The 27,699-nt window shown below is 41.2% G+C and overlaps 2 protein-coding genes across 3 annotated transcripts in view; both read left to right on the plus strand.

Moving 5' to 3' along the window:
- The window catches only part of TPST1 (tyrosylprotein sulfotransferase 1), a 227,699-nt gene that overhangs the window by 143,528 nt on the left and 56,472 nt on the right, over positions 1 to 27,699 (plus strand). The window lies entirely within an intron of this gene.
- TMEM248 (transmembrane protein 248) lies at positions 259 to 26,078 on the plus strand. Of its 2 annotated transcripts, none has more exons than XM_067537957.1 (7): positions 259 to 571; positions 15,792 to 15,968; positions 16,789 to 17,074; positions 18,431 to 18,581; positions 20,422 to 20,605; positions 22,072 to 22,215; positions 23,120 to 23,293. In XM_067537957.1, exons 2-7 carry the CDS (start codon positions 15,810 to 15,812, stop codon positions 23,162 to 23,164), a joined length of 969 nt encoding a protein of 322 aa, XP_067394058.1. In that variant the 5' UTR covers positions 259 to 571; positions 15,792 to 15,809; the 3' UTR covers positions 23,165 to 23,293. The 2 variants fall into 2 exon arrangements, with proteins under 2 accessions (XP_067394058.1, XP_067394059.1); XM_067537958.1 differs by lacking the exon at positions 23,120 to 23,293 and adding an exon at positions 23,323 to 26,078 and having other exon boundaries at positions 261 to 571.

Raw genomic sequence — 27,699 nt, forward strand, 5'->3', positions numbered from 1 at the left:
CTGAGGCAGCCTGGGGCTGAGCTCTGAGCAGAGGGCTGGCTTTCCTGCCTCTCTAGGGGCTGGGGAGGGCAACTCCAGCTGAGCCACTAGCCACTGGGGGAGCCTGAGGGGCCACCCTGGCTCAGCCCCTCCCCATCAGCCACGCCTTGGGGCCATCCTGGCTGAATCCCCTCCCCCCCCCGCCTCTCCCCTCCCACTGCTGGGGCTGCCCTCGCTCTCCAAGCCTCGCCTCGCGCAGGGAGGCCGGCCTCCGGCGAGGGGCGGGGAGGCTGGGCTCCGCGTTGCCGCCCGCGGCTAGGGAATCTTGTCCCCCCCACGCCGCCGTCCGCGGCCGGCCGAGGTGAGGGGTGACGTGACGGCTGCGTCCCCGGAAGCAGGCGGAGAGGACGGGAGGGCGTCAGAGCAGCCGCCTGCCCAGCCCACAGCCCCTCCCCCCCCTCTCTCGCAGGGCCGGAGAATGGTGCAGAGCCGGCCCGCCCGGCCGCCCCGCCGCCGCCTGTGAGCCCGGCCGCCGCCTCCGGGCCCCGACTCGCCCGGCCCGGCCCGGCGGCTTCTTCACCCTGCGCTGCCGGTAAGGCGCCCCGAGGCGGGGGCGGGCCTTTGCGGTGAGCGGTGCCCGAGGCCCTGAGGCAGCTGGGCGCGGGGCGGGTTGTGAGCCTGGGCGCTGGGCTGCCCCTCCCCCAACCCCACACACACCGGCTGTCGGGCAGAGCCCGGCGGTGTGGAGCCGGCAGCGCCGTGCACACCCCACGCGTGCCGTTCGCTCGGCTGCGGGGAGCTGGGCGGGGGCGGGCGGGGCGGACGGTCACTGCCGCTGTGGGGCCGCTCGCACGGGCCCTGCGCGGAGCTGGGCTGTTCGAGCCGCCGGCCGGGCCTCCTCTTCCTAAAGTGTCCGTCGGAATTGGACTTCCCCCCCCCCCCCCCCGCGGGGAAAGGAGGCGGCGAGAGAGAAACACGGGGGCGCTGGGGGGGTCACAGCCGGGGGAGGGGTGGGGGGCTGGACTCGCCCACAGCTTCGTTGTGTGGCGGGACTGGACCCACCCGACACCCTCCCTCCCTTCTTGTCAGCCGCCGGGGGGTGGCGAGCCCATGGGCAGAGCCCCAGGGAAAAGTGGGGTCCCTCTGCTCGACCACCGCCAGGGGTTGTGTCACGCCCGCCTCCAGCTGGCCCGGGGCAGGTCTGGAGCAGGATGCACCACGGACAAACCGTCGGCAATAACCGCCCTCCACTGGTCTCAGGCACAGGCCAAAGGCACTTACTGCGAACTAACTCTTCTACCGCTAACTTTATGGCTGAGAGTCTGTATGTAAATGTACTTGTGCCGCTTAACCTACGCAAATGAGACTAATGATCGTGACGCGTCTTGCCTGGTGTTTTGAGGTTGCCTTTAGTTCACATAGATAAAGGTTAGGTTGATCTTAGCTGGATTTTCATAGTTTAGGTTTTGTGTTTTAGGAACTGCAACAGCAAATTTGTTTTTGATTAGTTACCCCAAAACCCTGCAATCGGGATGGCAACAAAAACACTGGTTCAGCCTCTGCTTTTTCTAATTGGTTTAATTTGTTTACTACAGGTACGTTATTTATACAGTTTTGCATTTGACTCAAGTGCAGATGTTGCTTTATGCCAGAATTTTGTTAAAAAAAATAATGTATCTAAAACGGCTGCTAGATACATAGAATTGAATTTGAGCCATGTCTCATAATCATAGATATGGATACCCTGGGAAACATTCCTGAATGTAGAGGGAAGGACTAGATTACAAAACAGCTCTTTCTTCTCCTCCCCTGTTTTAATTTGTTTCTAAGGGCTGGCCTACAGGAGGAAATTTACTGGTATAATTATATCACTGGAATTATACTGGTATAACTCTAGCTATATAATTGTGCTGGTAAATTTCCTTGTGTAGGTAAGTCCTAAATCCAGATATGAATCCAACTAGGGCTGCTTTTCAGGTCCTGTCAAACTTTTGAAAAGTTAGTTTGCTTAAGGGTCACAATTGAATGTGTACAATTATTTAGCACTGCCTTTCATGATCAAACTTTAATGTTTATTTTTTAAAAATAAACAAGTTAAATTCTGTGCATTATAAAATGGACACAGAGTCTTTTATGTCTAGGTTGAATTTGGCCCAGGTTGCTATAGTTAGTTAATATCATTACCATCTCAGGGCTTTTCATTGGCCTATGTGAAATGAACTAATGGCTTCAATCCAGTTTCCACTGTGCAGGTGTCCACATAACAATTGGTACCTTTTGTTGGCGGACACGGTATACCGATTAAGGATTGAATTGGGTTTGGAGACAATAATCTCTGACTCTAGATATTGTCCCTTTAGGTCAGGATTGAGGCATTCAGAAAGGGTGGCACTGCTGCTTTCCATGCTTTACTGGCTTTCAGTGAGGAGGCTTGGAGAATTGGTCCCATTGCTGGGGAAAAGTGATTCTTATTTTCCATTTTAAATGTGTGTTATCAAATTTAGTGATATGTAAAATGGAAATTGTTTCTTCAGTTAAAAAAAAAAAAAAAGCAGAAGCTGTACATACATCTGAAGACAATAACTATCAGACTTCAGTGTTATCTGGCTAAGCCAGATGCATCCAGCAACAGACAGGATACTGAAAAATACCACTGCCGCTGAATGGATATTGTACTATGATAATGCAGCTCCATTTTTAGTGATTCACTGAGTGTTCTTGTCGCTTTGGGCCCCTTTTCAATATGAACAGCTTACAATTTTTTTTGTTAAAAAGAGTCAAGACATTTTTTCTTAAACATTTACATGTCTGGGCAAATAAAGTGGAATTTTAGGGATCTGTAGGGTAAAATAGCACTTCATGGGATTTCTTGATGGCACAGTTCTGCTGCTCCTTATCCCAACTCTCCTTGCAGAAGCAAGCATGTACTGCAAGTTCTGTTTAAGGGGACCAGCCTGACTAATACATAAAACTGAGAGTCAGAATTTTTAGGGTTTTGTTCCTCATACAAACTTGTTTTGTGCTAAGTCAAGCACAAGATGTCAGATTGCATCAGTAGTTTGGGGAGGGATATGATGTATCTGGAATTGCTGAGCATATGGATGTCTGGTTTAGTGGCATACTATCAATAATTCCTCCTTTGTTTTCTTTGGGTGAAGCACTTTTTCTCTTCTTGCCAAACCCCGGCACTCTTATGTTAATAAATAATCCACTTTCTTGATAAATCCATTATCTGGATCATTTATGGAAAGAATCTTCATTTCAGGGGGTGATATTGTGGCACTAATTCTGGATGGTATAGAATCTTCCTTACAGCTGTAATCTCTGTAAATCAAGGCAATTTTTCTGTCATTAGAAATGACATCTATGCTTTTTGCCTTCATGATCTTGGCAAATATATTATCAGTAATCAAAATGATGGGTAAGTGTATCAGAATCCTCCCACCACTGAATAGTTTGCTATTAAGTTGAAATCACCTCATCTGCTTAAAAGCTTTTTCCTTGAACACTAACCTTTGAGAAGTGTGAGGTAGTAATGCCTACACCTCCAATTTGACCAAGATTTGACTTTTCTTTAACCATTTTTGAAAAGGTGTTTCTGTTGCTTTCTGGGTAGTTTTCCCTTGATGTAATCAACCTTCTAGTCTGGATTTTTTTGGATTGTCCTAATCAAAAAGAAATAGAAAAATGCTTTCTAAATAGATGCGGCTCAGCAGCTTTGACCACAGATTTGACCTAGAACAGACATAGCCTGCAAGGGTGGTTTTTGTATTTTAAACAAATCCTAAATGGGGTTTTATGCTGAATGCCTAAAAATAGCAGAGGTAAGGGGGGCATTCGGCACATAAGTGATCATACACCTACTTTCCTGTTTCTTTTCAAGTTTGAAGTTTGGTTTTTTTGCTGAATACCCTATTTTTAATGAATATAGGCTCAGTTTCTACAATTGGATCTGCTAGCATGGGCCCCCCCTCCCCCCCCACTTCTACATAGACCTCCATTGAGGTTTGCATTGGTGGGTTTGATATTAGGATTGGGGCCATAGTCATTTTTAGCAAAAACGTGCTGATCAGCTACCACGTGTGCCTTGACATGAGCCGGTATGAAATCTAGCCCTGAGTTACGGACTGTGGGATCACATTTTGGAAATGCATGCTCAGCAGAAGTACTACCAGTTTCCATTAAAATTAAATAGACATTCAATGATTCATGAGAATAAGGAAACATTGGAAGAGCTAGAAAGGGCTGAGATTAACTGTGCAGCTGGAGATAATGGAAACATCTTTTCTGAATGCAGAGATGCACTTTAAGCTGCAAATAAGACAAAAATGTCCCTTTATTTGGCTGTAGTGATGTGAAGATCTTAGCCAGTGTTGTAATTAGGTTTTTAAACCCATCTGTCTTGCTCAACAAGTCTTGATTCCTGTTCTTGTTCTTTACTTTGTGAAACAGACGGATGTCATTTAGTATTTTTCTTAGCCTCCTTTTTTTTTAAATAATCAAGGACACAAAAGGGAGTGCAAGGGTCACTTGAACATTAGAAAAGGCTGTGCACTGGAAGATTTACAGTCAATTTCAGAGCCTTGAAGTGAAGATCTCAGCACACCTGTACCAGGCAGCTATGCTTGCCATCTGTTACTGATATAACTTTTTAAGCCATTCGGTTTCAGCCAGCTGGGACTTGGTGTGATTTCAACAGGATGAATAAAAACGTCTGCGAACTCTTAAATTCTTAGTTTTCTCCCATTAAAATCAGTGGTGGAAAGAGAAAATAAAATTACACAAATTAATAGGAGAAAACTTTTTTTCTATTTCACACTTTCTCAGAGTACCAAGAGAAAGTTCTGAAATTCCCACAGGAAGAATTATAACCTGCTTTCATTGCTGCAATAAATCCATTTCATATGTAGAAATACTAATTCAGTAATAAAAAAACAAAATATTTTTGGTACAGGTAAAAGATCAGACTTCTGGGTGAGTTTGGGGACTATTATGTTTTCTTCTAGTTTGTGTTTTATGAATTTTGCTTTTTGTGTCAGCTTGGAGACTCTGTTTGACTGGGGCCTTGGTACCTGTTGCAACTTTGGGGGGTTTTTTGTTCAGCATTCCAGTGCCTTTCGGTTCAGAACTATTAAAATGAATTATTGTCTTGATATTAATCAGTCTCTAGAATAGCATTTTAGAAGCCACTAGTATTCTTAGCAATTGCAACAGGCAGTGTAAATTGTTGATCCTGTGGGATATTTTAGTATTTTAAGCATTGGCATGTTGAGCCTTCCCTTGAAGAAAAGAGACATGAACTTAAATATTTGAAATATTTTTGTACCTGCAAATATTTCCTGTTCTTGAACAAGATGATTCACTTTTGAGATCAACACTACTCTTTTGTGTCCGTATTATTTATGGATGGTTTGTTAAACCAACTGAACTGTGATTGCACTTTCTTCGCTTTTTTTTTTTTGTGGATAGCAGACATTTTAATTCCAAGTGGTTCACTCTAATGTGATCTCTTTCCTAACTGCCATTATACTGTTAGTAATGGGACATCTTTGAAATCTTCATTGATGCTAAAAAAAAAAAAAGAGAGAGAGAGAGATAAAATGCTTTTAAATATAGTGGGATTATCAGTGGTAGAAAAGATATGAAACCTTAAAGAGAGATTGTCAAGTTGGGTAGGCCAGAACTCACTTCTCCACCCACATGACATACTCATAAGCAAACTAGGCAAGTGTGGTCTAGATGAAATTACTATAACATGGATGCAAAACTAGTTGAAAGACTATATTGAGAGTTTGGTTTACTGTCAAAGTGGGTGACTTTTCTAGTGGGGTCACACAAGGGGTCGGTCCTGGGTCTGGTACTATTCAATATTTTCATTAATGTCTTGTAGAAAGGCGTGGAGAGTGTGCTTATAAAATTTGTGGATGACACCAAGCTGGGAGAGGTTTATAATACTTTGGAGGATAGGATTAGAATTCAAAATAACCTTGACAAATTGAAGAACTAGTGTGAAATCCACAATGTGACACTTAATAAAAACAAGTGCAAAGTACTACACTTGGGAAGGAAAAATCAAATACAGCATGGGGAATAACTGACAAGGTCGTAGCACTGCTGGAAAGGATCTGGGTGTTATAGTTAAGGTTAAGATTTTGTCATGGTTATTTTTAGTGAAAGTCAGGGACAGGTCACGGGCAATAAACAAAAAATTCACGGAAGCCTGTGACCTGTCCCTGACTTTTACAAACAATAATTGTGACAAAATGAGCGTGACCGGGGGAGGATTAAAACCAGAGTGGCGTGGGGGGAGGGGATGAGAGCCAACACCTGTCGTTGCAGTGGCTTGTAGCAGGGGTGGCTGAGAGCTGCAGCCCGCTACCCTGTGCCTGAAGCGGAAAATATCACAGCGGTCTCTCTGAAAGTCATGAAATCTGTGACCTCCATGACATAATCTTATCCTTAGTTATAGTGGATCAGAAATGGAATGTGAGCCAACAATGTGATGCAGTTCTGAAAAAGGCAATTCTGAGTTGTAGTAATAAGAGTGTGGTATGTAAGACATGAGAGGTACTTGTTATACATGGCACTGGTAAAACCTCAGCTGGAGTATTGTGTCCCGTTCTGGGCACCATGCCTTAAAGATATGGATAAATTGGGGAGAGTCCAGAGCAGAGCAACAAAAACAATAAAAGGTTTAGAAAACCTGACCTTTGAGCAATGGTTTCTCAAGTTTCGAGGAAAAAAAGACAGGGCAGCGGGAACCTGGTAAGTCTGAAAATATGTTAAGGACTGTTATAAATAGGATGGTGGTCTGTTTTTCTCCATGTTTGCAGAAGTTAGGACAAGAAGTAATAGGCTTAATCTGCAGCAAGGGAGATTTAGGTTCGATATTAGGAGAAATTTTCTAACTATAAGGATAGTTAAGTACTGGAATAGGTTACTGAAGGAGGTTGTGGAATCCCATCATTGGAGGTTTCTAAGAACAAGTTGGACAAACACCTGTCAGAGGTGGTCTAGGTAAACTTTGTTCTGCCTCAGCATGGGGGGGATGGACTAAATGACCTCTCCAGGTCCCTTCCATTTCTATGATTCTGTGATTCTTATCTCTCTTCTGAGTTCTTTTTCTCTTTTTAAAAAAAATATTTCCAATCTAGGCTTTTACTGTTTAGTATGCACAACAGGAGGGGGAAATGATGTTTGTAAAGAAATGGACTTCAGTTTCAAACTTTCCAAGAAAAGTTTATAAATGTTGAGGCACATCATTTGAAAAATTATGGACCACCTTGACCTGCATCTGTGTTTAACATTTATATTTTGTTTTTCCTCTTGGTATATATAATTCTATTTTTGGTACCTGTTTCAGTGTAACATGCAGAATTTTGTTTATTAATTCAGTTCCTTGGCTATTAAGGCCAAGAAATACACATTTATTATTTCTGTTATGACTCACTTCATTGGCTTTTTGTTCTCTGGAACAGATTTGTCCTTATTTGTAAGCTGCTCTTGCACATTGACCTAGTCTCAAAGTACACTTCCTTATCCATTTTCATATATTAATCGACAGATTGAGAATTATGCTCATTGGAGATTGCTATATTCTATCCTGTACCGGTGTTGGCAAAAACAGGGAGAAAGTGACTGTTTAATTGTCTTTTGCAAACCTTCCAGGCTAGTCACTAACACCGTATTTGCTTGGGATTCAGAGATCTTAGCTTTAACTGTGCATTTCCATGCCTTAACATGTTTAGATTTTTTAAAATTATCACCTTTACTCTAAATTTCTTGTGTTTATAGTGCCTGGTTTTGGGTGAACTACATCTCTGTAACATTTTTTGCCCTTAAGGTTGAGTGTGCACATTAGTAATTTAACTCTATTTTAATGTTGTATTTTTGTCTTGAATGTATGTCAATATTGACAAAAGCAAAGTGATTTGGAATCAGGGCCAAAGCTCTGGAGGAAAATTTTTACTTATCCTTGGGGTCCTACCAAATTCACAGTCCATTTTGGTCAATGTCACGGTCATAGGATTTTAAAAATTGTAAATTTCATGGTTTCAGATGTTTAAATCTGAAATTTCAGTGTTGAAACTGGGGGGATCCAGACTCAAAAGGGGAGTGGGGTTGTCCCAAGGCTGTTGTAGGGAGGGTCGCGGTATTGCCACCAGCAGCACAGAAGGATGGCAATGTTTTCAGAGCTGTGCTCCCAGCCAGCAGCTGTGCAGCTTCCTGCAGCTGGGGGTGTGTCTGACTTGGTCCTGGGAGCAGCCCCTGCAGGGGAAGACTAAATCCAATCCCTCCCCAGCCCGACTAGGACTAACAGGGGAGCCCTGGAGCAAAATAGGTGCCCCCAGCCTTACCCCGCCACTACACTAGCCAGATTTCATGGGGAAGACCTGATTTCATGGTCCACGACATGTTTTTCATGGCTGTGAATTTGGTAGGGCCCTACTTATCCAGTTGTGCTTGAAATAGTATGTAAATTACAAAACAGTATGCATCTCGTGTGTATAGATATAATTAATCCTGCAAAATTTAGGCACAATGGAGAGAAGTCAAGAACTGTGCATCCCCCTGCCACTGGAGCCTCTCTTTAACCTTTATTAGTTTAAAAAAGGAGATCTGATGCTGTCACTTTGCACATCTCTAGCACTGTTCCTGTGAGGCTCACAAAGTGCTTTGTAGACACTGCGGCCTGGTCTTCACTGACCATGTAAGTTGACGTAATGCGGCTTATGTCGACCACATAAAGTATGCGTCTCTGCTGGCATGTCAGTCCCGCCGGCCTAAATCGCGGTAACATTCGACTGAATAATAAAACCACCTCCGCAAGTGGCACAGCACTGAGGTCGAATTCTGTGGGTCAAACGAGCGTCGGTGTAGGCAGAGCGCCATGTAAATCAATGTCATTGGCCTTCAGGAGGTATCCCATAATGCTCTGCTGTGACCGCTCTGCACATTCACAGTCTGCTGCACTGTGGACTTGTGCAGCATGGGCCCTGGGGATTTCCCTAACATAGATGCACTTGCCCTTATTTACCATGGCTGGAACGGCACTTGAACCCATGCAATAGTCAGACAATGGTATGCGGTTGTAACCTTCCCTTGGGCATGTTCAGGGTACTTGTTTTTACATTGTAACATTGTTAACTCATCCCAGGGATGAAAAGCAATGGGTACTTTGTGCTTTGCTTCCCTCACAGTGAGCAATGTGGCCTACAGCAGACCACCATCTCATACTCCTGCACAGCGCCTGTCGCAGATAAGAAGGCGGGGGAAAAAAATGCAGGATGACATGTTTAATGAGCTAATGAATGCCTCCACAGCTGCTGACACAGAGCTAAGAGTGTGGAGGATTTCATTATCTGACAAACTGAACATGGACAACAGGAAGGCAGCACAGGAGTATGAGCGTTCAACACAAGAAGAGATGCTGCGTATCATGCGTGATCAGTCAGACATATTGAGGTGTCTTGTTGAGCTTCAGGAAGCTCAGTGGCAAGACAGACTCCCTCTGCAGCCCCTGCAAAACTTCAAGCTAATGCACTCTTTCCTAGCTCCCACCCCAAAGCGGTCTAGGAGGAGGTTGAGCAGGGTGCAGTATGTGCTGCACTCCTTGCTGGTTGAGGCGAGCAGAGAGAGTGGGGAATGGGGATGTGTGATTCTTTCGTGTGTGCACAGCCAAAATGGGCTCTGTAACCCTGGCCCCACACTATTCATGCAGAACATTCCATTTTCTTCCATGTTCCCCTTCTGTGAAGGATCACCAATAAAGAAAGTACCGCTTCACAATTCATTAGTCTTTATTTATTGATAAAAATGGAGTAAAAGGGGGGGGTTGAAGGATTGGAGGGGAGGAGGGAACGTGGGGGGGGACATACTGCTTCACAATTCATTACTATTTATTGATAAGAAGGGAATAAAGGGAGGAGGAAAGAGGGGGAAGAACGGTGGGTGGGGGGGAACTGGCTCGGTGGGAGATGGGTAGAGGATGTGAAGTGAAAGCACAGCACAGATAAGCAGCGCACATTACTGTTGCGTCTTGTTGCAAAACTGGTTTTTCAATGCTTTCCTAAGGTGCAGCACTCTGCGATTGGCTCTCAGCGTTGCAGTGGCATCTGGCTGCTCAAAATTTGTGGCCAGCTTATCTGCCTCCACAACCCAACCCAATGGGAACTTCTCCCCCTTTGTCTCACAGAAATTATGGAGCACACAGCAGGCAGAGATAACTATTGGGATTTTTTTTCACTGAGGTCTAAACTAATAAGCAGACTTCACCAGCGTGCCTTTAAATGTCCAAATGCATATTCCACCACCATTCGGCACCTGCTGAGCCTATTATTACAATGATCCTTCTCGCTGTCCAGGTGCCAGGTGTAGGGCTTCATTAGCCAGGGGAGCAAGGGGTAGGCAGGATCACCCAAGATCACTATTGCCACTTTAACATCGCCAATATTTATTTTATGGTCAGGGAAGAAAGTGCCCACCTGCATCTTTTTGAACAGACCTGAGTTCCTAAAGATGCGCGTGTCATACACCTTTCCAGACCACCCCACATTGATGTCGATGAAGCGTCCCCTGTGATCCCCAAGGGCCTGCAACACCATTGAGAAGTATTCCTTTTGATTTATGTACTCTGTAGGAAGGTGGTCTGGTGCTAAGATAGAGATGTGCATGCCATCTATCGCCTCCCTCTCCCCCCGGTTTGGGAACCCCATTGCGGAAAATCCTTCCACTATGTCCGCCACATTTCCCAAAATCACTACCTCTCTTAGCAGAAGTCTATTAATGGCCTGGCACACTTGAATCACAGCTGCTCCCACAGTGGGTTTACCGACTCCAAATTGATTCCCAACTGACTGGTAGCATTCTGGCGTTGCTAGCTTCCACAAAGCGATGGCCACTCTCTTCTCCACTGTCAGGGCTGGGGAGAGCTCTCCACAAAGTTCAAAGAAAGTGGCCTTTTGCATTCGAAAGTTCTTCAGCCACTGCTTATCATTCCACACCTTCATAATGATGCAATCCAACCAGTCACTACTTGTTTCCCGGGACCAGAAGTGGTGCTCCACCAACTGCAGATGGTGCATGACAGCTTGCAGCAAACGGGAATTGTTTTGTTCTGTGGCTTGTAACAAGGCGGCCTCTGTAACATCACAATTTTTAGCAGTGCAGCTCCTGTCTCGCCCCTGAAAATACTGCAGAATAAGTCGTGAGGTGTTTGTGATGCTCACAATAATAGTGCAGAGCTAAATGGGCTCCATTTCTCTCAGGCAATGGCATGCATGCAGCAGAGAGTGAAGGGTTTGAAAAAAGTGTGTGAAAAGGAGATAGTTTGTTTGGACTGGGACAAGAAGGGATGGGGGGGGGGAGTACATTGGGAGGATGATAATCTTCCCAAAAGCTTGTTCAATTTCCGGTGTTTTGTTGCAAATATTCCAAGGGTCAGTTACCCTTTGGAAATAGCATCCTGTAGCAGTTCCTGGTGCTTCCAAGGCTGTTGAGTTATAGGAGGATGTTGGCAACAAGTGCTCAGAAAAGCTGGTGCTCTCCTATAACATACAAAAATATTTGGGCCGATTTTGTACTAGTGATTTTTCAGCTCATCCATTTTGGTGCCTGGGTTAAACCCTTGGGGAAACCAGAATTCTAATGAAATTGCTGACAGTCCCTTAAATTTACAGCAAGCCACACTATACTGTATGTGCTGTTGGTGACATTCAGCTTTGATTAAATGCTGTAATACACCTTGCCTCTGTTGGTTTATTTCTTTAAAAGGAACTTCAAAAGGCAAGGTTTGAACAGAACGCTCTGCTCTTGGTTTGTCTTTTGGTCTGTTTCCATCTCAACATGTCTCCAATGTTTCTAGACTGACACTTGTGATTTTTAATTATGGTTCATTTCAGAAATTTGCTGAAATGGGATCATGTCCTGCCAGTGACAAGGTAGGAGACAGAACTGTAGAAGAGTAAAGGTCATACCTGATGGATTTTCTTATCAGAGGCAATTCACCCCTTCCCTGTTGCTCCTGCCTGTTCCTGGCACCTTTATTAGCTTTTCTAGCAGCAACATGGCTTGTCTTTGTGTGACGGGATGTGGGGGCTCTGCTAGGATATACTTTCTTCTTTCTGCCTCTTTCCCTTTTCTCCCACTTCCTTCTCTCTAGCCCTTTCCTATGCCCTTCCCTCCCATCCCACACACTAAGGATTTTTACCATTAGATGCTTGTTGGTCTCTAACATAGTGATCATTGCTGATGCAATGGGCCTGGTTCTCTTAGTCTTTGGCGAGTGGATAGAAATCAGTTAATCGTGCACACAGGATATGATCCTGCACTCTGAAATGAACCCTGTTTTAAAAAGATGCATCAAGGAAGCAAGAGAGAATGTATATTAAAGTCTATGCTTTGTTTTGGCCTTAGGAATGCAACAGTCCTCACTGAACTTTTCTGTCTCCGTTGGAGCAAAGCGTTTTTTCTTCCTGGAAGAGATTGATGATGAAAAGAGTGTGTCAGTAAAATATTAGGAATACCTAAATGGAAAGCTGCAGTTATTGTATAGCGTATGGATCATATATGCCATGTGATTCTAAGGAAACAATAAGGCACATATACCTGCCGGGAACAGAATCCCTGACTTAATGAAAATTCTCAAGAGATGGATCTTGTTTTAGTCCTTGATTGCTGAGTGTTAACCAAGAGTGCCATGCTCTTGAGATGCTTGTTTTGCCTCTTTCAATTTTTAAAAAGTTTTGGTGTGCAGCACTGGTTTCTAGACAAAAGTCCTTTCCTTCTGTACCCTAAGCATTGAGACATTTTAGCATGATTACAGGCAAAGCAAATAAAGGAAATAGGCTTGCTTGTGGTGTTCTCTGTTTGCGCTGTATCTGAAGTAGAGGCCTCAAAGCTGCGCTTCAACACTTGACTACTGTTTTCTTTGTGGGTGGGGACGAGTAAATTCCAATAGAACTTTGTTCCCTTCTCTTGCATATTGGAAAGTTGAGAAAACTCAAAAGAAATAGAGAATCAGTAGGATTAAAGGGCAATTCTACTTCAACTTGGGGTAGTTAATAGATGGACTGTGGGCCAAATCTGGACTGCCAGATGCTTTTGAATGGATCCCAAAATCTTTTTATTTACTTACCATTATTGGGTGTTTTATTATTTTCTCTTGGGTCTGGACTTTGACTATACCTTGACTAAGAAAATTGGACCTTAACCAAACAATAACTGACTTACCCCTGCAGTAGACTTAGGCCAGGACTACACTACAGACCTATATCAGTATAACTGCGTCGCTCAGGGGTGTGAAAAATCCACATCCTTGAGGGATGTAGTTATACCGACCGAACACACACACCCCTCCTCCCCCGTGCAGACAGCGCTCTGTCGGCAGGAGAGCTTCTCCCATCAGCATAGCTACTGCCTCTCAGGGAGGTGGGTTAACTAAGACGACAGGAAAAGCTCTCCTGTTGGCATAAAAGCCTCTTCACTTAACCAGTGCAACTGTGCTGATGCAGAGTTTTAACTGTAGACCTGCCCTATAACTGTTCTATCTGCTTAATTTACTGACCTAAGTGAGTTGATACTTCTGTTCATTCTGGAGAGCCAACAGGGAGAGAAGTCTTCTGGCTCACTCAGTAAGTGGAATTAAGAGTTTCTGATTACAGGATTTTAGTTGATGGGTGAGCCTGAAGTGTTCCAGCCTGACTATCAAATGCCAGTTTGCACATCTGATGGTTAGAAAAAAAATTGGTTTATTGATAAACTGATCAGATTTGGTGTAGAAGTGATGAAGATCTAAGTGCAAAACTTCATGAGGCTTTTCTCTAACCAAATCATTTTCAGAGTAGAACAGTACTTTATAGATGAGAATTAATCTGTGCAGTTGCAAAGTGCCATCGTCTGTTTCACACTTGGTCTAGCTGGGTCTTAAAATGGCTCTTGCCTTAAGTTTGGAAGTATAATGACTCAGCTGGAAATTTGCAAATCTTGTCTGTTGGCTTCACTGAAATGACATTTCCATTATATAAGCAACCGTTGATCTACTGGATCCTGGTGTAGGCATAAAAGGTCTAGTCAGGTGCCTGATGAATCTGCTTGTGGCTGACAAGCCCAATTCGAGAGCGACACAGCTTGTTAGAAGTTTCACGGATCCATGTGTTGTCTGAGTTGGAATCCAAGATTACAGCACACTGCTTTCTTCTTTCTTGCTTTGCTTCCATCCTTTGGATCAAAGCCACTTCATGATGCACTGCACCCAGTGCCAAATGTTCCTTCCAAATGGAACGAAATTCTGTGTGCTCCTCCCAGCTCTCTCCATTGATGTTGAACAACTTCATATCATTTTTGCACACATCGTGGTGGTGCCATAAAGGGCAACCCTGCTTTCTAGAGCTGTCACAAATTTCACTGTACAAAATATTCTTGGGGATACGGTCTCCTCCCATTCTCTTGTCATGACCGAGTCATCACAGCCTCCTCTTCTTGATGATAGTTTCTAAGTATGTCAATCCTGCATGCTCCAACACCTCTGTGTTTGGTATTTTGTTTTCCCACTTTATTTCCAGAATCTTATGCAGCATCTCCTGTGGAAGTTTTTCAGTCTCCTGTTGTGCCCAGCATGTGTAGTCCATGCTTCTGAATCATACAGCAGTGATGACAGCACACAAGTCTCATAGATTTGCATCTTCACTTAGTTGATAGTTTGCTGTTATTCCATGCCCGTTTCTGTAATAGCCCAAAATTCTTAGCTGCTTTTCCAATTCTGTTAGTTCAGTCTGAAGGTCAAGATTCCTGTTGATCGTAGAGCCTAAGTAGCAAAAGTGTCGATGACACTAAGAGATTTAACCTCCAGAGTAATGTCAGGCATTGGTTCCTTCACCCCTTGGTACATGATCACAGTCCTCTTGAAACTGATTCTTAACCCAAAGCTCTTGCATGACACAGAAAATCTGCCCAAAAGATTCTGCCTCCATCTGGTTCGAAGAGACATGCCATCATTGTTGTCCTTGAATGTATGAAAAAGCAGGAATGAAAAGTAGATGTTAAAGAGCACGGGGGCTAAGATACACCTGTTTCACTCTGTTATTGATGTCCAAATCTTTTGATTTTGTTTTCCTACACTACAGTTGCCTTCATGCCATGATATAATGAATGAATGATGTTCAGTGGTTTGGGGGGACAACCTAATTTCCTCAGAGCAATAAAAAGGCCCTGTCCGTTGACCATATCAAAGGCTTTCATCAGATCAATGAAGACTATGTACAGTGGTATTCATTTTTCTCTACACTTCTCTTGTAGTTACTTGACCGAAAATATATCAGTGTTGGAGTGTCCTGAGCGAAAACCACAATGACTTTCAGGGTAGATTCTTTCATCTAAAGATTGTAGTCTAGGGAGCTAGACTCTATAGTTGTCACAATTGTTTCTATCCCCCTTGTTTTTATATGATTGTACAAACATTTCCAGTATAATCTTATTAATTCAAGTACTGTTCTTATGGAATCCAAATATGCTGGGTGACTAGTAAAGGAAATAAAGTAGATGAACTATATGAATCAGTGGTTCTCATTGGCTGTCAATAATAGGAAGCTTGTTTGATTCTGTTACCAGCTATGGCATCTTTCTTTTCATTCCATTCCTGGCTGGAAATTGTAGTGGCTGGGAGAACAAAATCTGGCACCTTTTGAGGAATTTTTTTAGACTTGTTTAATCCACAACAGCATTTTTCTGGTGATTGATTGACTTAAATTTTCTCTTGGAAAAAATAATAATCTTCTTCCCATGCATCACTCTGTTTTAATGCTCTTCACTTCCAGGTGGATCTAATCAGAATAATGTTCAACATAAACCCTTTGGAGAACTTGAAGGTTTACATCAGCAGTCGACCTCCACTGGTGGTCTTTATGATCAGTGTAAGCGCAATGGCAATAGCTTTTCTGACACTGGGTTATTTCTTTAAAATCAAGGAGATCAAATCACCGGAAATGACAGAGGTATGGTGTAAGATTGTACAGTAACATATTTCCTGGTTTTTGTGATGGGACATGCTTATTTAATAGGCATACAAACAAGTAAAAATAATTGTGTGCATGTTTTCTCCAGAAACAAACAGCCTATGCTAGTGCACAAGGAACTGATTGTCGTCATTTGTATTACTGTATTTTTATCTGTAACTTAGAAGTGGTCATTTATCTTGTAAGGAATAATTTTGATATAATTAATTTGACAGTAGGGAAAATTAATGCTCTGTCATTAGGAGATTGTGTTTGTAATGTTCCCCCCAACCCTTATTACATTCTGACAAATGGCTTGATTCATGGAACTTCTGCTGATCTTCGCTGCACATTAATTTGCAAAACTCTTCCATACTTTGGGTGCATTTAGATAAAAGTATCTGAGCTAAACTTCACTGGGTGTTACCTATGGGGGAGAGAATAGAGCTCCTGACTAGACAAAGTTAGTGTAAGTACACCAGCAATATTCATTTCATTTGCAGTTCTGGGGAGAACATTATTCTACCATGCGCTTTATAGCTTTGAAAATGAATAGTTGGTCAATGGGGGTGAAGTGGGAATCAGAATTAGCATTTGATTTATAAAAACAAACAAGAGTGCCAGATATTTCTCCCATTGAGAATGTTGCCACTTACTTCAGTGAAGGGCAGGGTTGATTTTTGTTTTGGTGACATAGAATCATATAGATTTAAAACTAGATATTAAAAATCTGAACTGCTCTTTGGAGAAGTGGCAGTACAGAATAATTTTGCTAATCTAATTGGTCATCTAATCTAGATTTTTGTCTCACTTTTTAAAGGACTGGAATACTTTCCTCCTGAGGTTTAATTATTTGGACTTCTGTATATCAGAGAACGAAACCTTAAAACATCTCATAAATGATACCATAACTCCTGAAAGTACAGTGACTAGTGGACAAGCCAGATCTTCTACACAATCGCCACAGACTCTTGAGGACTCTGGTCCAGTAAACATCTCTGTGACAATCACTTTGACACTGGACCCACTCAAACCATTTGGTGGATATTCCCGTAACATCACACATCTAAGTTCCACAATTTTGGGGCACCAGATTGGGCTCTCAGGTATGCAAAATGTGATTGTTCCAAGTGTGAGTAATAATTATGCTTGTAATATTAGAAATGTCTGGAAGTTATATAAAAATTGAGCTAGTCACGGAAGACAGTTTGCTTAGACTTTACCTGCATTGCTAAAATTGTTGTCAGTACTTTAAAATAATGAGCCTGTGTGATTTCTTTTTGGCAAACAGTAACATTTCCCTGTATTCGGCGTGGAAGGAAGATGTATATACAGTCATTCATGTACACTACTTTGCAGTCTAAAATAGATTAGATGAATGTGACTGGGTTGATGGAAAGTATTTTCAAAACAAAGTTCTGATCTGAAAAAGCTGCTACATGCTTATTCAGGAATCCCCATCTTGCTGTGCACTTGAGTGCTGCTGATCACTCAGTCTGTTTTGCTGGCGGTGAATCCTTCTGCATTAATGATCCAGCTGTACGTAACCTGGAAACCTCTCCTTGATTTTAAAATCTAAAATGCAGACTTGTTCAGGATAAAGCTGCTGAAAAGCAGCAACATTTGTAAAACTTTCAAGGATGCTAAGATGATGAAGTGTCCTAGACTATTCTGTTGGCTTGCCTAGCCAGTAGGACAGGACAGTGGGTTATGGAGACTCAGTAGAAGTGGTTTACAGTAACTTTTTAGAATTAAAATCCAGCATGTTTAATTTTCTAATGGTGCTATGAAATCAAGGTGGCTTTCACCTAAAATATCCTATAGCAAACATATGTCACAGCTGAAAATCTGTATTGATTATAGCAAATCTCTCTACTCTTTCCTCAACTATATAATGCCATTTCTGCTTGAGTCCATCTGGATTTAATCTGCATATTAAACACGGTTTATTCCTGAGGACTTAAAGTGTATCATATAGAGAACCCAGTGGTTCAGTCTTGTGTGTCTGTAGTTTATCTGTTGACGGGGTTGTGCCTATTAAGGCACTTTTCAACAAGTATAATTGCATGGATTTCTGTAAAGTAAAAATTAAACTCCAAAAAAAGCAGATGATGAACTAAGGTTTTAGGAGGGAAAGGGCTAAAATTCTGAGATGTTATTGATAAATTGTTGCAGAGAATGTCCCAGAATATGCATAATTATAGAGAAATTTTCTAAAATCAAAAACTTGTTAAAGGCACAGTGATTGTGGGACCAGATCCAAGATGTAATCAATGTTAATAACTGGTTTTGGCTGGTAGGGGAAATGGGAGTCTTTGTAATTTTCCTCATATTTCTTTGCTTCCCTCAATGAGGGCATCAAAGCTGGATGTCCACAAAAGTGCAGTTGATTACATAACTTTTCCTAGTACTTGTTGCTGTTACTGCTGTTGGCATACAAACAATTTCTTTCTTTCTAAAAGGCAGAGAATCCCATGAGGAGATAAATATTACGTTCACCCTGCCTGCTGCTTGGAATTCAGATGACTGTGTTCTCCATGGTCACTGTGAGCAGGTGGTGTTCACAACCTGTATGACCGTCACAGCAGCCAGCAATGTGTTTCCTGTCACGGTGTAAGTGCCTTTCTAAATGTTCATTCCCAGGCTAGTTCCCTCAGATGTACCGACTACTCTTGGAATGCTTTGGATGCTTTTCTTATGCTCACCATGATGCTCTAACATTGACTTTGGAAATGAAGTGATATATTCTCTTTTTTAGTAGTATAAAGTCCAGTTTGTTTTTTAAAGACAATCCTGTCTTTGCTAACACAAGAGAGTTTTCATTCCATCTCTCTCTCTTTTCCTCTTCCATGTTATCACGCGCTGTAGTTCAGTTAAAAGGCCTCTGATGGAGTTCTTGCTACAATCCAGGGAATTTGGACAGGAGCTATAGAACTCATTGGTTTGGAAATTATTAAAACAAGGTCCTGTACATCTAAATTACAACCATTTAATCAGAACTCTCATTTTGGAAGGGATATTTACACCTTGTGTTTCAAGTTTAAACCAGCTTCTAACCACTAGAGATCAGGATGAGACCTATTTAGGATCAGATTATTCCACATATGCCCACTGCGGGGATCTTACACCATTCTCTGAAGTGTCTGCTCCAGTCACTGTCAGAGGGAGGATAGAGGGCTGGATAGACTACTGGCCTGATCCGGTAGGGCAGCTCCTCTCTTCCTACATGTGTTCATCTATAAAGTTTCATTTTAATTGATGTCTTAATATCAATTTTTCTTTCATTTCAAAATACAATCACTTCCATTTTAAAAGTGCCAACAAAAGTATTCAAGAGCTTTCCAGACTTCTGCATCCCTAACTTTCTGAAAATGGCCAGTTTTTTCTCTCCAGTTCAGAACCAGCTTAGCCTGAGACATGTCTACTTCAAAGCTTCTCAGAAATGATGCTGGTTGTCTTCAGCAAAAGCAACCATTGGCGGTTGTAAGATGACGACAATCTGAAAACTTTCTTTAAACTGTAATATCTTTAAATGGAATAATGACTATTGCTAAAGGATATACCATGGAGAAACAGATGGTTCAGGGGATTGGTATGGCATATAGATCCTTTAAGCACTGTGTAAAAGCTAAGTGGTGGTATTATTTATTATCTCGAAATTGGTAGCTCGATCAAAGCCCAGATCTTTGGTGACCAAAAGTTGATTCTTTCTGTCAACTGGTCTGTCTGAAACAAGCTGGGTCTCAGTCTCTTCAGCAGTAGAAGGGTGTTCACCAAAAAAGTATCATGATTGACTTGCTCCCGCTCTCCAACAACTGTGTCAAGAGGATAAGGCTGAATGGGCATTGAAGAGTGGCTGCCCCTCTTGCATAGAGGTTGCATTACCAGCTCAGCGTGGGCAAGCATACATTGCTGCTGCCTGCACTGCACCTGTGCTTTGTATCGAATTCTTTAGTTGAAAAATGCACACCCTCAAAGAGTAAAATCCAAAGCAGGCTGAATGCTGGGTAGGGAATGTGCCGCAAGAGTTGGTTCCTGGGAGTAACAGGCTTTCCCCTTGTCTTCTCTACACACCTAAGGCTTAGTTATTTCCCTGGTAAGGCACACCAAGTAATTGTTCTTTATCCCCCTTCTTTTCTAGAGCTTGCGGTGGGTTCACCTGAAAGCTGTATTAAAAATATCCAAAGATTTTTTTAAACTACTTCTCTCTTGTTAAATGATGGTGGGTTGACTTGTTGGAACAGATTGCAATGAAAGTTGAATGTTGCTATCAGTTTTAGACGTTCTTTTGCTTTAGTGTTATATTTTGCCATTACACTATGGATGTTCCAGAATAAAACATTAGTTTATGCTGTTCAAAGAGAGAATGACCCCTACTGTGTTCTGAGAGTCAGCCATACAGGATACTGAAAATGGCAATTAATCTGCTTGCTTGTTTGTTTTTTATCCTCAGCCAGCCACCACATTGTGTTCCTGAGACATACAGCAATGCTACGCTCTGGTACAAGATCTTCACGACAGCCAGGGACTCAAATACAAAATATGCACAAGATTATAACCCTTTCTGGTGTTACAAAGGAGCCATTGGAAAAGTCTATCATGCTTTAAATCCAAAATTAACTGTCGTAATTCCAGATGTAAGCGCCAGTGATCTTTCTGTTTTCCATTCACTAAATGCCTCCTTTCGATTTAACTGAATAAGATATTCTTCTCTGCCTGACCTAAAATAATTGCATAGCACGGCTTTCTTAAATAGATTTTCCCTGTGTTGTTGTAGCTATGTCGCTCCCAAGATATCAGAGCGACAAGGTGGGTGAGTACTATTTTTGTTGGACCAACTTCTGTTGGTGAAAAAGATACGTTTTCAGCTACACAGAGCTGCTCTTCAGGTCTTGGAAACCTGTACAACTCCTTCAATATTTAAGCTTGGAAGTTTAAATTCATCTTTGCTAGACACTAAAAATCATGGTCTTAATAAAGAGACTAGATTTGTGGCTTATCACAACAATCTGTAGCCCACTAACCCCTTTTTGTCCTGTGACTGCAGAAGTGTTAATGGGCCACTTCACTTTGAATGGTTCCTTAGAACAGTGGTTCTCAACCGTTCCAGACTACTGTACCCCTTTCAGGAGTCTGATTTGTCTTGCACACCCCACCGTTTCACCTCACTTAAAATCTACTTGCTTACAAAATCAGACATAAAATACAAACGTGTCAGAGCACACTGTTACTGAAAAAATGCTTAATTTCTCATTTTTACCATATAATTATAAAATAAATCAATTGCAATATAAATATTGTATTTACTTTTCAGTGCATAGTATAAAGAGCAGTATAAACAAGTCATTGTCTGTATGAAATTTTAGTTTGTACTGACTTGGCTAGTACTTTTTTTTGTAGCCTCTTATAAAACTAGGCAAATATCTAGATGAGTTGATGTATCCCTGGAAGATCTCTTTGTACCCCCAGGGATACACCTACCCCTGGTTGAGAACCACTGCCTTAGAATATGTGTTAACTACTTATGCTAAACAGTCTGTTTCACCTTGAATTTAGCTGATAAGTATCTTTCCCAGACCTGAAGAAGAGCTCTGTGTGGCTCAAAAGCTTGTCTTTCACCTACAGAAGTTGATCCAATGAAAGATAACGTCACCCACCTTGTATTTCTTAAATAGTTGTCAGAGCTATGTCGGAGGGGGCTGGATTTTAGTAGTGGGTGGGGTGATCCCCATCTACCTCATGTGCCTCACAGCTTCATTAACTAAGGTTTGTCATTTGAAATCCTTTGATTAAAGGTGCTACTGTTTTGTATATAAAGTGCAGGGATAGTTTTAATTAATACTGTTAAAATGCAATCACTAGTGCACATTAAATATTTTAATGTTAAGAAAATTTGTAAATTATCCTAAATGCCAAAACTTGGAGCCCCCTTACTAGCTTCAACTTTTAGAAGTTCTGCATTAGCAGTGTAGAGGATATCCTTCATATTGAGAAGAAGCCAGACTAGGAAAGTGGTTTCTTTGCTAATCTGCTGAACGTTGCTTGAATATGAAATGCCTTCTTTTTGTACAGAATCAGTAACCTGTTTTATTTCTCTGTGCAGGATGATCGCTCACTAATAAACTTGCATCTCATGCATACCAGTTATTTCCTTTTTGTGATGGTGATTACAATGTTCTGCTATGCAGTTATTAAAGGTAGACCAAGCAAACTGAGGCAAAGCAATACAGAATTCTGCCCCGAAAAAGTAAGTTTTAACTGAGGAAATACACATAGCATTGACAAGCGGGGGAGGTGATGCAGGAAAGAGGTCAGGGAGAATAGAAAACATCCTCTTAATACAAAGTTTACATTATTTAATTGGTATACCATGATGATTTGCTTCTCTCCTGACCAAACATCCAAAGAGATGCTAGTATCTCATTGGAGGATAGTAAATAATGGTACTGTAAAAGGTGCCTTGTTCTCTGCCTTTATATCCAGGCCTGGAGGTAGTGGAGAGACGAAGTAGAAGGTTCTATTCAGAAATTAAATACCTTGAGTTAAGAGTATGGGAGTACAGTCTGGCTAAAGCAGAAGATTGAGTATCATGACTACTGAAGTCTCTTCCTGTCTCAGCCACTGGAAACCATTAGACTTTGACCAAATCACTGAACTGTTTTGTGGTTCTGTTTTGCTTCCTGTTTAAAAAGAGTCCTCTACTCCCTCTGGGTGATCAGAGGCTTAGCAAGTATTTATACAGTGCTGGCAGATGCTTCAGTTAAGCATTCTTATTCTGTAAGTGGAGGGTATTGGTTGTAGTTCAGTAAATGTAGCAGTGATTTGACTTTTTTAATACCTCAAACATGTAACTTCAAGTAAACTCTGTTTACAACACAGTGTATTATTTGCACTTTGGCTTATAGAACGCTTGGAATAGTCTTAAATTCTGTTATCACAAGAAGATAGAACATTTATTAATTACTGCTTATCACAGCTATTTCGAATGGTTGTAACCAGCATTAAAGAAAATTAATGCTGATGTTGATTTAAGGGCAGTTAGCCTAATTTTTACTCACACGCACGCACACACACACACAGCTTAATGGATTAAATATGAATTTTTTAAAATATGTAATAAGAAGCTACAATGTACTCTCCTTCATTATTAGGGAAACTTCCTACCAAGAGCTGAATATCTTGAAATATTAGATTGAGAAATGCCAGTTACAAAATATCTTCAGATTTATTTTGGTCTTTCCAACTTGGATTTCAGAATGGCAGTGACAGACATGCTAGCTGCATAGAGATAAGTAATGTGCAAATAAAGCTGATTTCAATTATACTCAAGCTCTATGTTTTGTTTTGGTTTTAGGTTGCTTTGTCAGAAGCATAATCCATCTTCTCCTTTTACTGAAAATGGCTGAGAACCATAATCATTGCCTGCTGAACCCAGACTGGGTCTTAAGACTTTGTGAATACATTATCTTGCAATGTTGGTTTATTCCAACCAAAGACATTTCAAGTGCCTGTAATTGATTTGTACATATTTATAAAAATATATTCAGGACAGGTCAGATGATGCACTTGTTCTGCATAGTAGTGCGGCGAGAATCTTTAATCCTTTACCTGTGGACATAGTCGAATGTTTGTGTAGATATGTTTAGTGATAAGGATCACGTAGTCAGAGCAAGATATTTTTGTCTAGCTGCATCTGGGCAGGTTAAGATGCCTTTGCAAATGTCTCAACAAAACAAAACAATTCCTTTGTTTTTGCCCCATGATATATACAGTGTGTTTGAAACAGTATGCATCTTTAATATAATATTGCATTTCCAAACCCACTGATCTACTACATACATTTAATGTGTATATGTGGCTTAATACTTTTTTTCCATTTGCTCCTTGCTTGCAAGAAAAGATATCAACATTTCTAGATTTTTAAAAAAAGAGAAATACATATTCACATTTTAATACTGCTGTAGCTAGGACAAACTTGTGCTTTTATCCAGAATTTAATAAAAAAGTCACACAGTCTCATTTTAAAACCCTTTCTATTGCAAAGTTCTGAGTTTCACTTTTCATGTGGCCTGCTCGAATGGCAGAGCATTGAGGGTTGTATGGAAAGTTTTCCACTTGCTTCGCCTTCCATCCACAAACCAGGAACTTCCTTGCTATAAAGTGGCTTTTTTATAACCTGTCTAGAAAGTGGATTTAAAAAAAAAGATGCATTCTATTAATAGTCAGTTGGGGCTCCATGTAGCCTGGTCAAGTGCAAATAACAAAGGGAAAAGGAAGATACAGTAACTTAAACGCCATTGTAAGTGCTTCATATTGGGACCTTCCATACATCTCTAAAGGGCAGCTGAAAATGACATGTTTTGATTAGCTTTGTCCAATTTTTATCTACTATTGTCTACTGAGGGGAAGATAACAAATAATGGGCTAGTCCTGTTGTAAATAAGTTGAGGGAAACCATACCTGTGAAATTCATATTGGTCTTTGTGTCCATTCTTAAATCAGAGCAGACTCGATTTCTTGGAGTGCTTTTGTTCTGTGGGTTTTTTCCCATTTCTGGCTTATTCCATCTCCTTCCGATCCATTCTCCAGTTACCTTTTTAATTCTCGTAAGATAGGAGTTTCCTGTAGACACTTCCACCACTGCTTTTAAAATCTCACTGGTTGCCTTAATGACCCTTCATGTCGTCTTTCAGCTTTCCTGTCAGATAGCAGAATTATAAATTTGTACGTTTTGCACTGCCATGTGATACGTGAAAAAGTAAACCCAAATCAAAGATTGTAGTTGTTGATATGTTGGCATAAAATCCTCTATGTCTAGACACTGTTGAATGCACATTATTGTGTTCTGCAGACCATTGTATATATTATATAAAATTGATTTAGGATTTTAATGTATTGAAGATTCATATGTTTCTTCAGAACATTCCAAGCAGAAAACAATCAGACTTTTCTTCAGAAAATGGTTCCTTGTATAATTTTGATTGCTTTACGTAGTGTACTGGTCATTTCACTAAAATGTATTTTCTCTACATACCTTAAGATTAAGCTTTAGAGAGAGCCATTTAGTTTGAAATCTAGACATCAACTAAGGCTTCTAGACTTCAGTTTCAGCTACGGTTCACTAGTAAAACTCCACCAAACCAAGCAGTAAATGTACTGAATAAAAACATGTACAAAGCTCAAAGTGAATATCTTTATACTGCTCCTAATTTATCCATTCACAGCCTTTTGTTTAGTACTTATCTTTGAAATTGACTCGGGGGTTTGAAATTGACTGGGAAAGGAGGTTGGTGCTAGTAAGTACCAAAAAATGCCCACAGAAGATGTACATGATCATGTAAAGATACTTTAAAAAACAAGTAAAAAAATCCATGATTTATTTCAACAAACTAATGTCAAATCCCAGAAGCCCCAAACAGAACTACCTAGAAAGTAAAACACAATTGGATGTGTAGGGGAACAAGTTTTTATATGATGTTTTTTTGGTAATTAGAGGGGCCAGCTTAAAAAATACTTAGTCAAAACCCACAAACAACTGCACTGAAATAAACATTAAAGCTCAGATTGCCGCCCACAAATGCAAGAAGATTAGCATTAAGGACATATTTTTCATTCTTAACTTACCCCTTTGTACCTAGGTATTGCAGCACATAGGTGAGGTCACCCAGGAGGTTGAGACTTCGGCATACTTAGGAATGTTGGATTGTACCTAGGCACAATGTACAAAAATTAAATGCAGCCAAACAGAAGGGTAAAAACTTAATATTAAAGTGGTCGTTCGGATCATATTGATCTTTCCTTTTTGTTTTCTTTTCTTTTCTACTATGACTTGAATCAGTTTTTGATTCTATTTGTAAGTGTTTTCTTGTTGTTAGAAAGCTGCCATTTCTGTTGCATTTTTCTTTGGCATTACATAGAAAATCTGAGCCTTGGTTTACAGCCTTCCTCTGCAGGTGATGTAGGGTTAAGATGGTATTTAAAAAAAAAAAAATTCACTTGTATAGTTGCATGATGGTTAAGAGCTGATTTGGTAATGACATTTCTCTCCTATATTAATTTTGTGTTTGTAAGATGTGCATATTGCTTTGCAGAATAAAAAAATGAAGTTTATTCTCTTTTTTTTTTTTAACTAACCAATTCCTTGTGGATGTTTCATAAGTCATCTCTCTTTAGATTGTGTGCAACACGAGGAAATTCGTTTTGACAGTGCACTGTAGACTGGAATTTCAGCTCCTATCTTGTGCGTATGCTCCAAAAAACACTTCAGTTTAGATTTCTTTTTTTAAAGTAAAAATTGTATCAAGCAGGAGGAGACGTTGCTGTTCTGATGTCCAGCATGATAAAAGGCAGAACTCATGACACTTAAACCCATCTAACCCAGCTATTTCTCCTTGTGCTTGGAGCTCCAGTGTCCTCCTGTGAAGTTAAAGGTAAGTCAGCAAGCATCATCAATGCAATACAGATTTCTGCACTGAAAAGGTAACAGGAGGACCAAGATGAGAAATGCCTGGGTGTGGGGAGGAACAGAAAACAGCTCTAGTTACCTTTGACAGAGATACTGTTTTTATGTATCGAATGATTCTCTTCTCTCTAGATTTATACCTAGTTACATACCATTTGAGCACTTTGTCTACACCCTTCGCCTGTGCTTGCCTCTGTAAGTTTTTGCACATATATAAATATTTGCATGCAGAGGCACTTCAGGGCAAGGTCTCATTCAGTTAAATAATTTAGGCAGTGCTTATGGCAAGGAGGCATCTCTTAGGCATTTAGTTACATAAGCCACTCAACATGTATCAGTGGAGATGACTGCTGGCACTACCAGCGAAAGAGCAGGAGCCACCTTTTGATTCACAAAGCTGAGACTATACTCTTTTTTTTTTTTTTGCTATACTCTTTCCACCTCACTTTAAGGATCACTTGACCTATGCCATTACAAATGAGGCTAATGTTGGAGGTGGAAGACAAGGAAATGCTGATCTGGCTAAAAATTGAAATGAAGCATTCTGAGCCAAGGAGTGAAACTTTGTTTTAACATTTGAGGATAATCAATTAGTTTCTGATGAGGGTGAGAAGAGGGGGAATTTCCCTTTTTGCCAAAAAGGGAAGAGAAACTTTTGGCATAAAATAAAGTCCTCCTTTAAAAGATCTTTTAGATACAATTTTGGATAGTGTTGGCTACCAGCACAGTAGCGTCTGTCACAACGTAACACAGTTTAACATCTATTGATACAAATTACTTCCATTGAACTGAAAGAGCTTGTCTTGATTCCATGGGGAACAAACATCTTTTTCAGCCGGTTCTCATGCTTTATACTCCCAACCCTGCAATTAAAACCGTCTCGAGTTCTCTTGCTGGTTTCTAGAGCTCAGTTTTTGAGAGCTGTTAGAAGGGCTCTCTCAGGGCTGGTCTACAAACAGAAATTGTACTCACTTAATTCAATCAGTGTCATTTCTGTGTGTTGACCAGGCCTTGGTAGTGTCCCTTCCTCTTGGAACTCACTCCCTTTGGTGGACCACTAAAACCTGAGTTTGGCTTTCAAGCTGCAGGGCAAGGCCTGTTAATTTTGATAAGCTTTTGGTTGGTTCCCCTCTGTCTCAGCTTTGTGAATCAAAAGGTGGCTCCTGCTCTTTCGCTGGTAGTGCCAGCAGTCATCTCCACTGATACATGTTGAGTGGCTTATGTAACTAAATGCCTAAGAGATGCCTCCTTGCCATAAGCACTGCCTAA

The sequence above is a fragment of the Emydura macquarii genome, unplaced genomic scaffold, assembly GCF_026122565.2.
Source record: "Emydura macquarii macquarii isolate MOO-44397 ecotype Brisbane River unplaced genomic scaffold, CSIRO-AGI_Emac_v2 contig_450, whole genome shotgun sequence".
Lineage (NCBI taxonomy): Eukaryota > Metazoa > Chordata > Testudines > Chelidae > Emydura > Emydura macquarii.

What these genes read in the sequence shown, in the direction of transcription:
- TMEM248 (XM_067537957.1), top strand. Translation starts at nt 15,810, where the DNA reads ATGTTCAACATAAACCCTTTGGAGAACTTGAAGGTTTACATCAGCAGT. An exon ending in AATCACCGGAAATGACAGAG is followed by an intron (nt 15,969 to 16,788) that starts GTATGGTGTAAG and finishes CACTTTTTAAAG; the next exon opens with GACTGGAATACTTTCCTCCT. An exon ending in GCACCAGATTGGGCTCTCAG is followed by an intron (nt 17,075 to 18,430) that starts GTATGCAAAATG and finishes TCTTTCTAAAAG; the next exon opens with GCAGAGAATCCCATGAGGAG.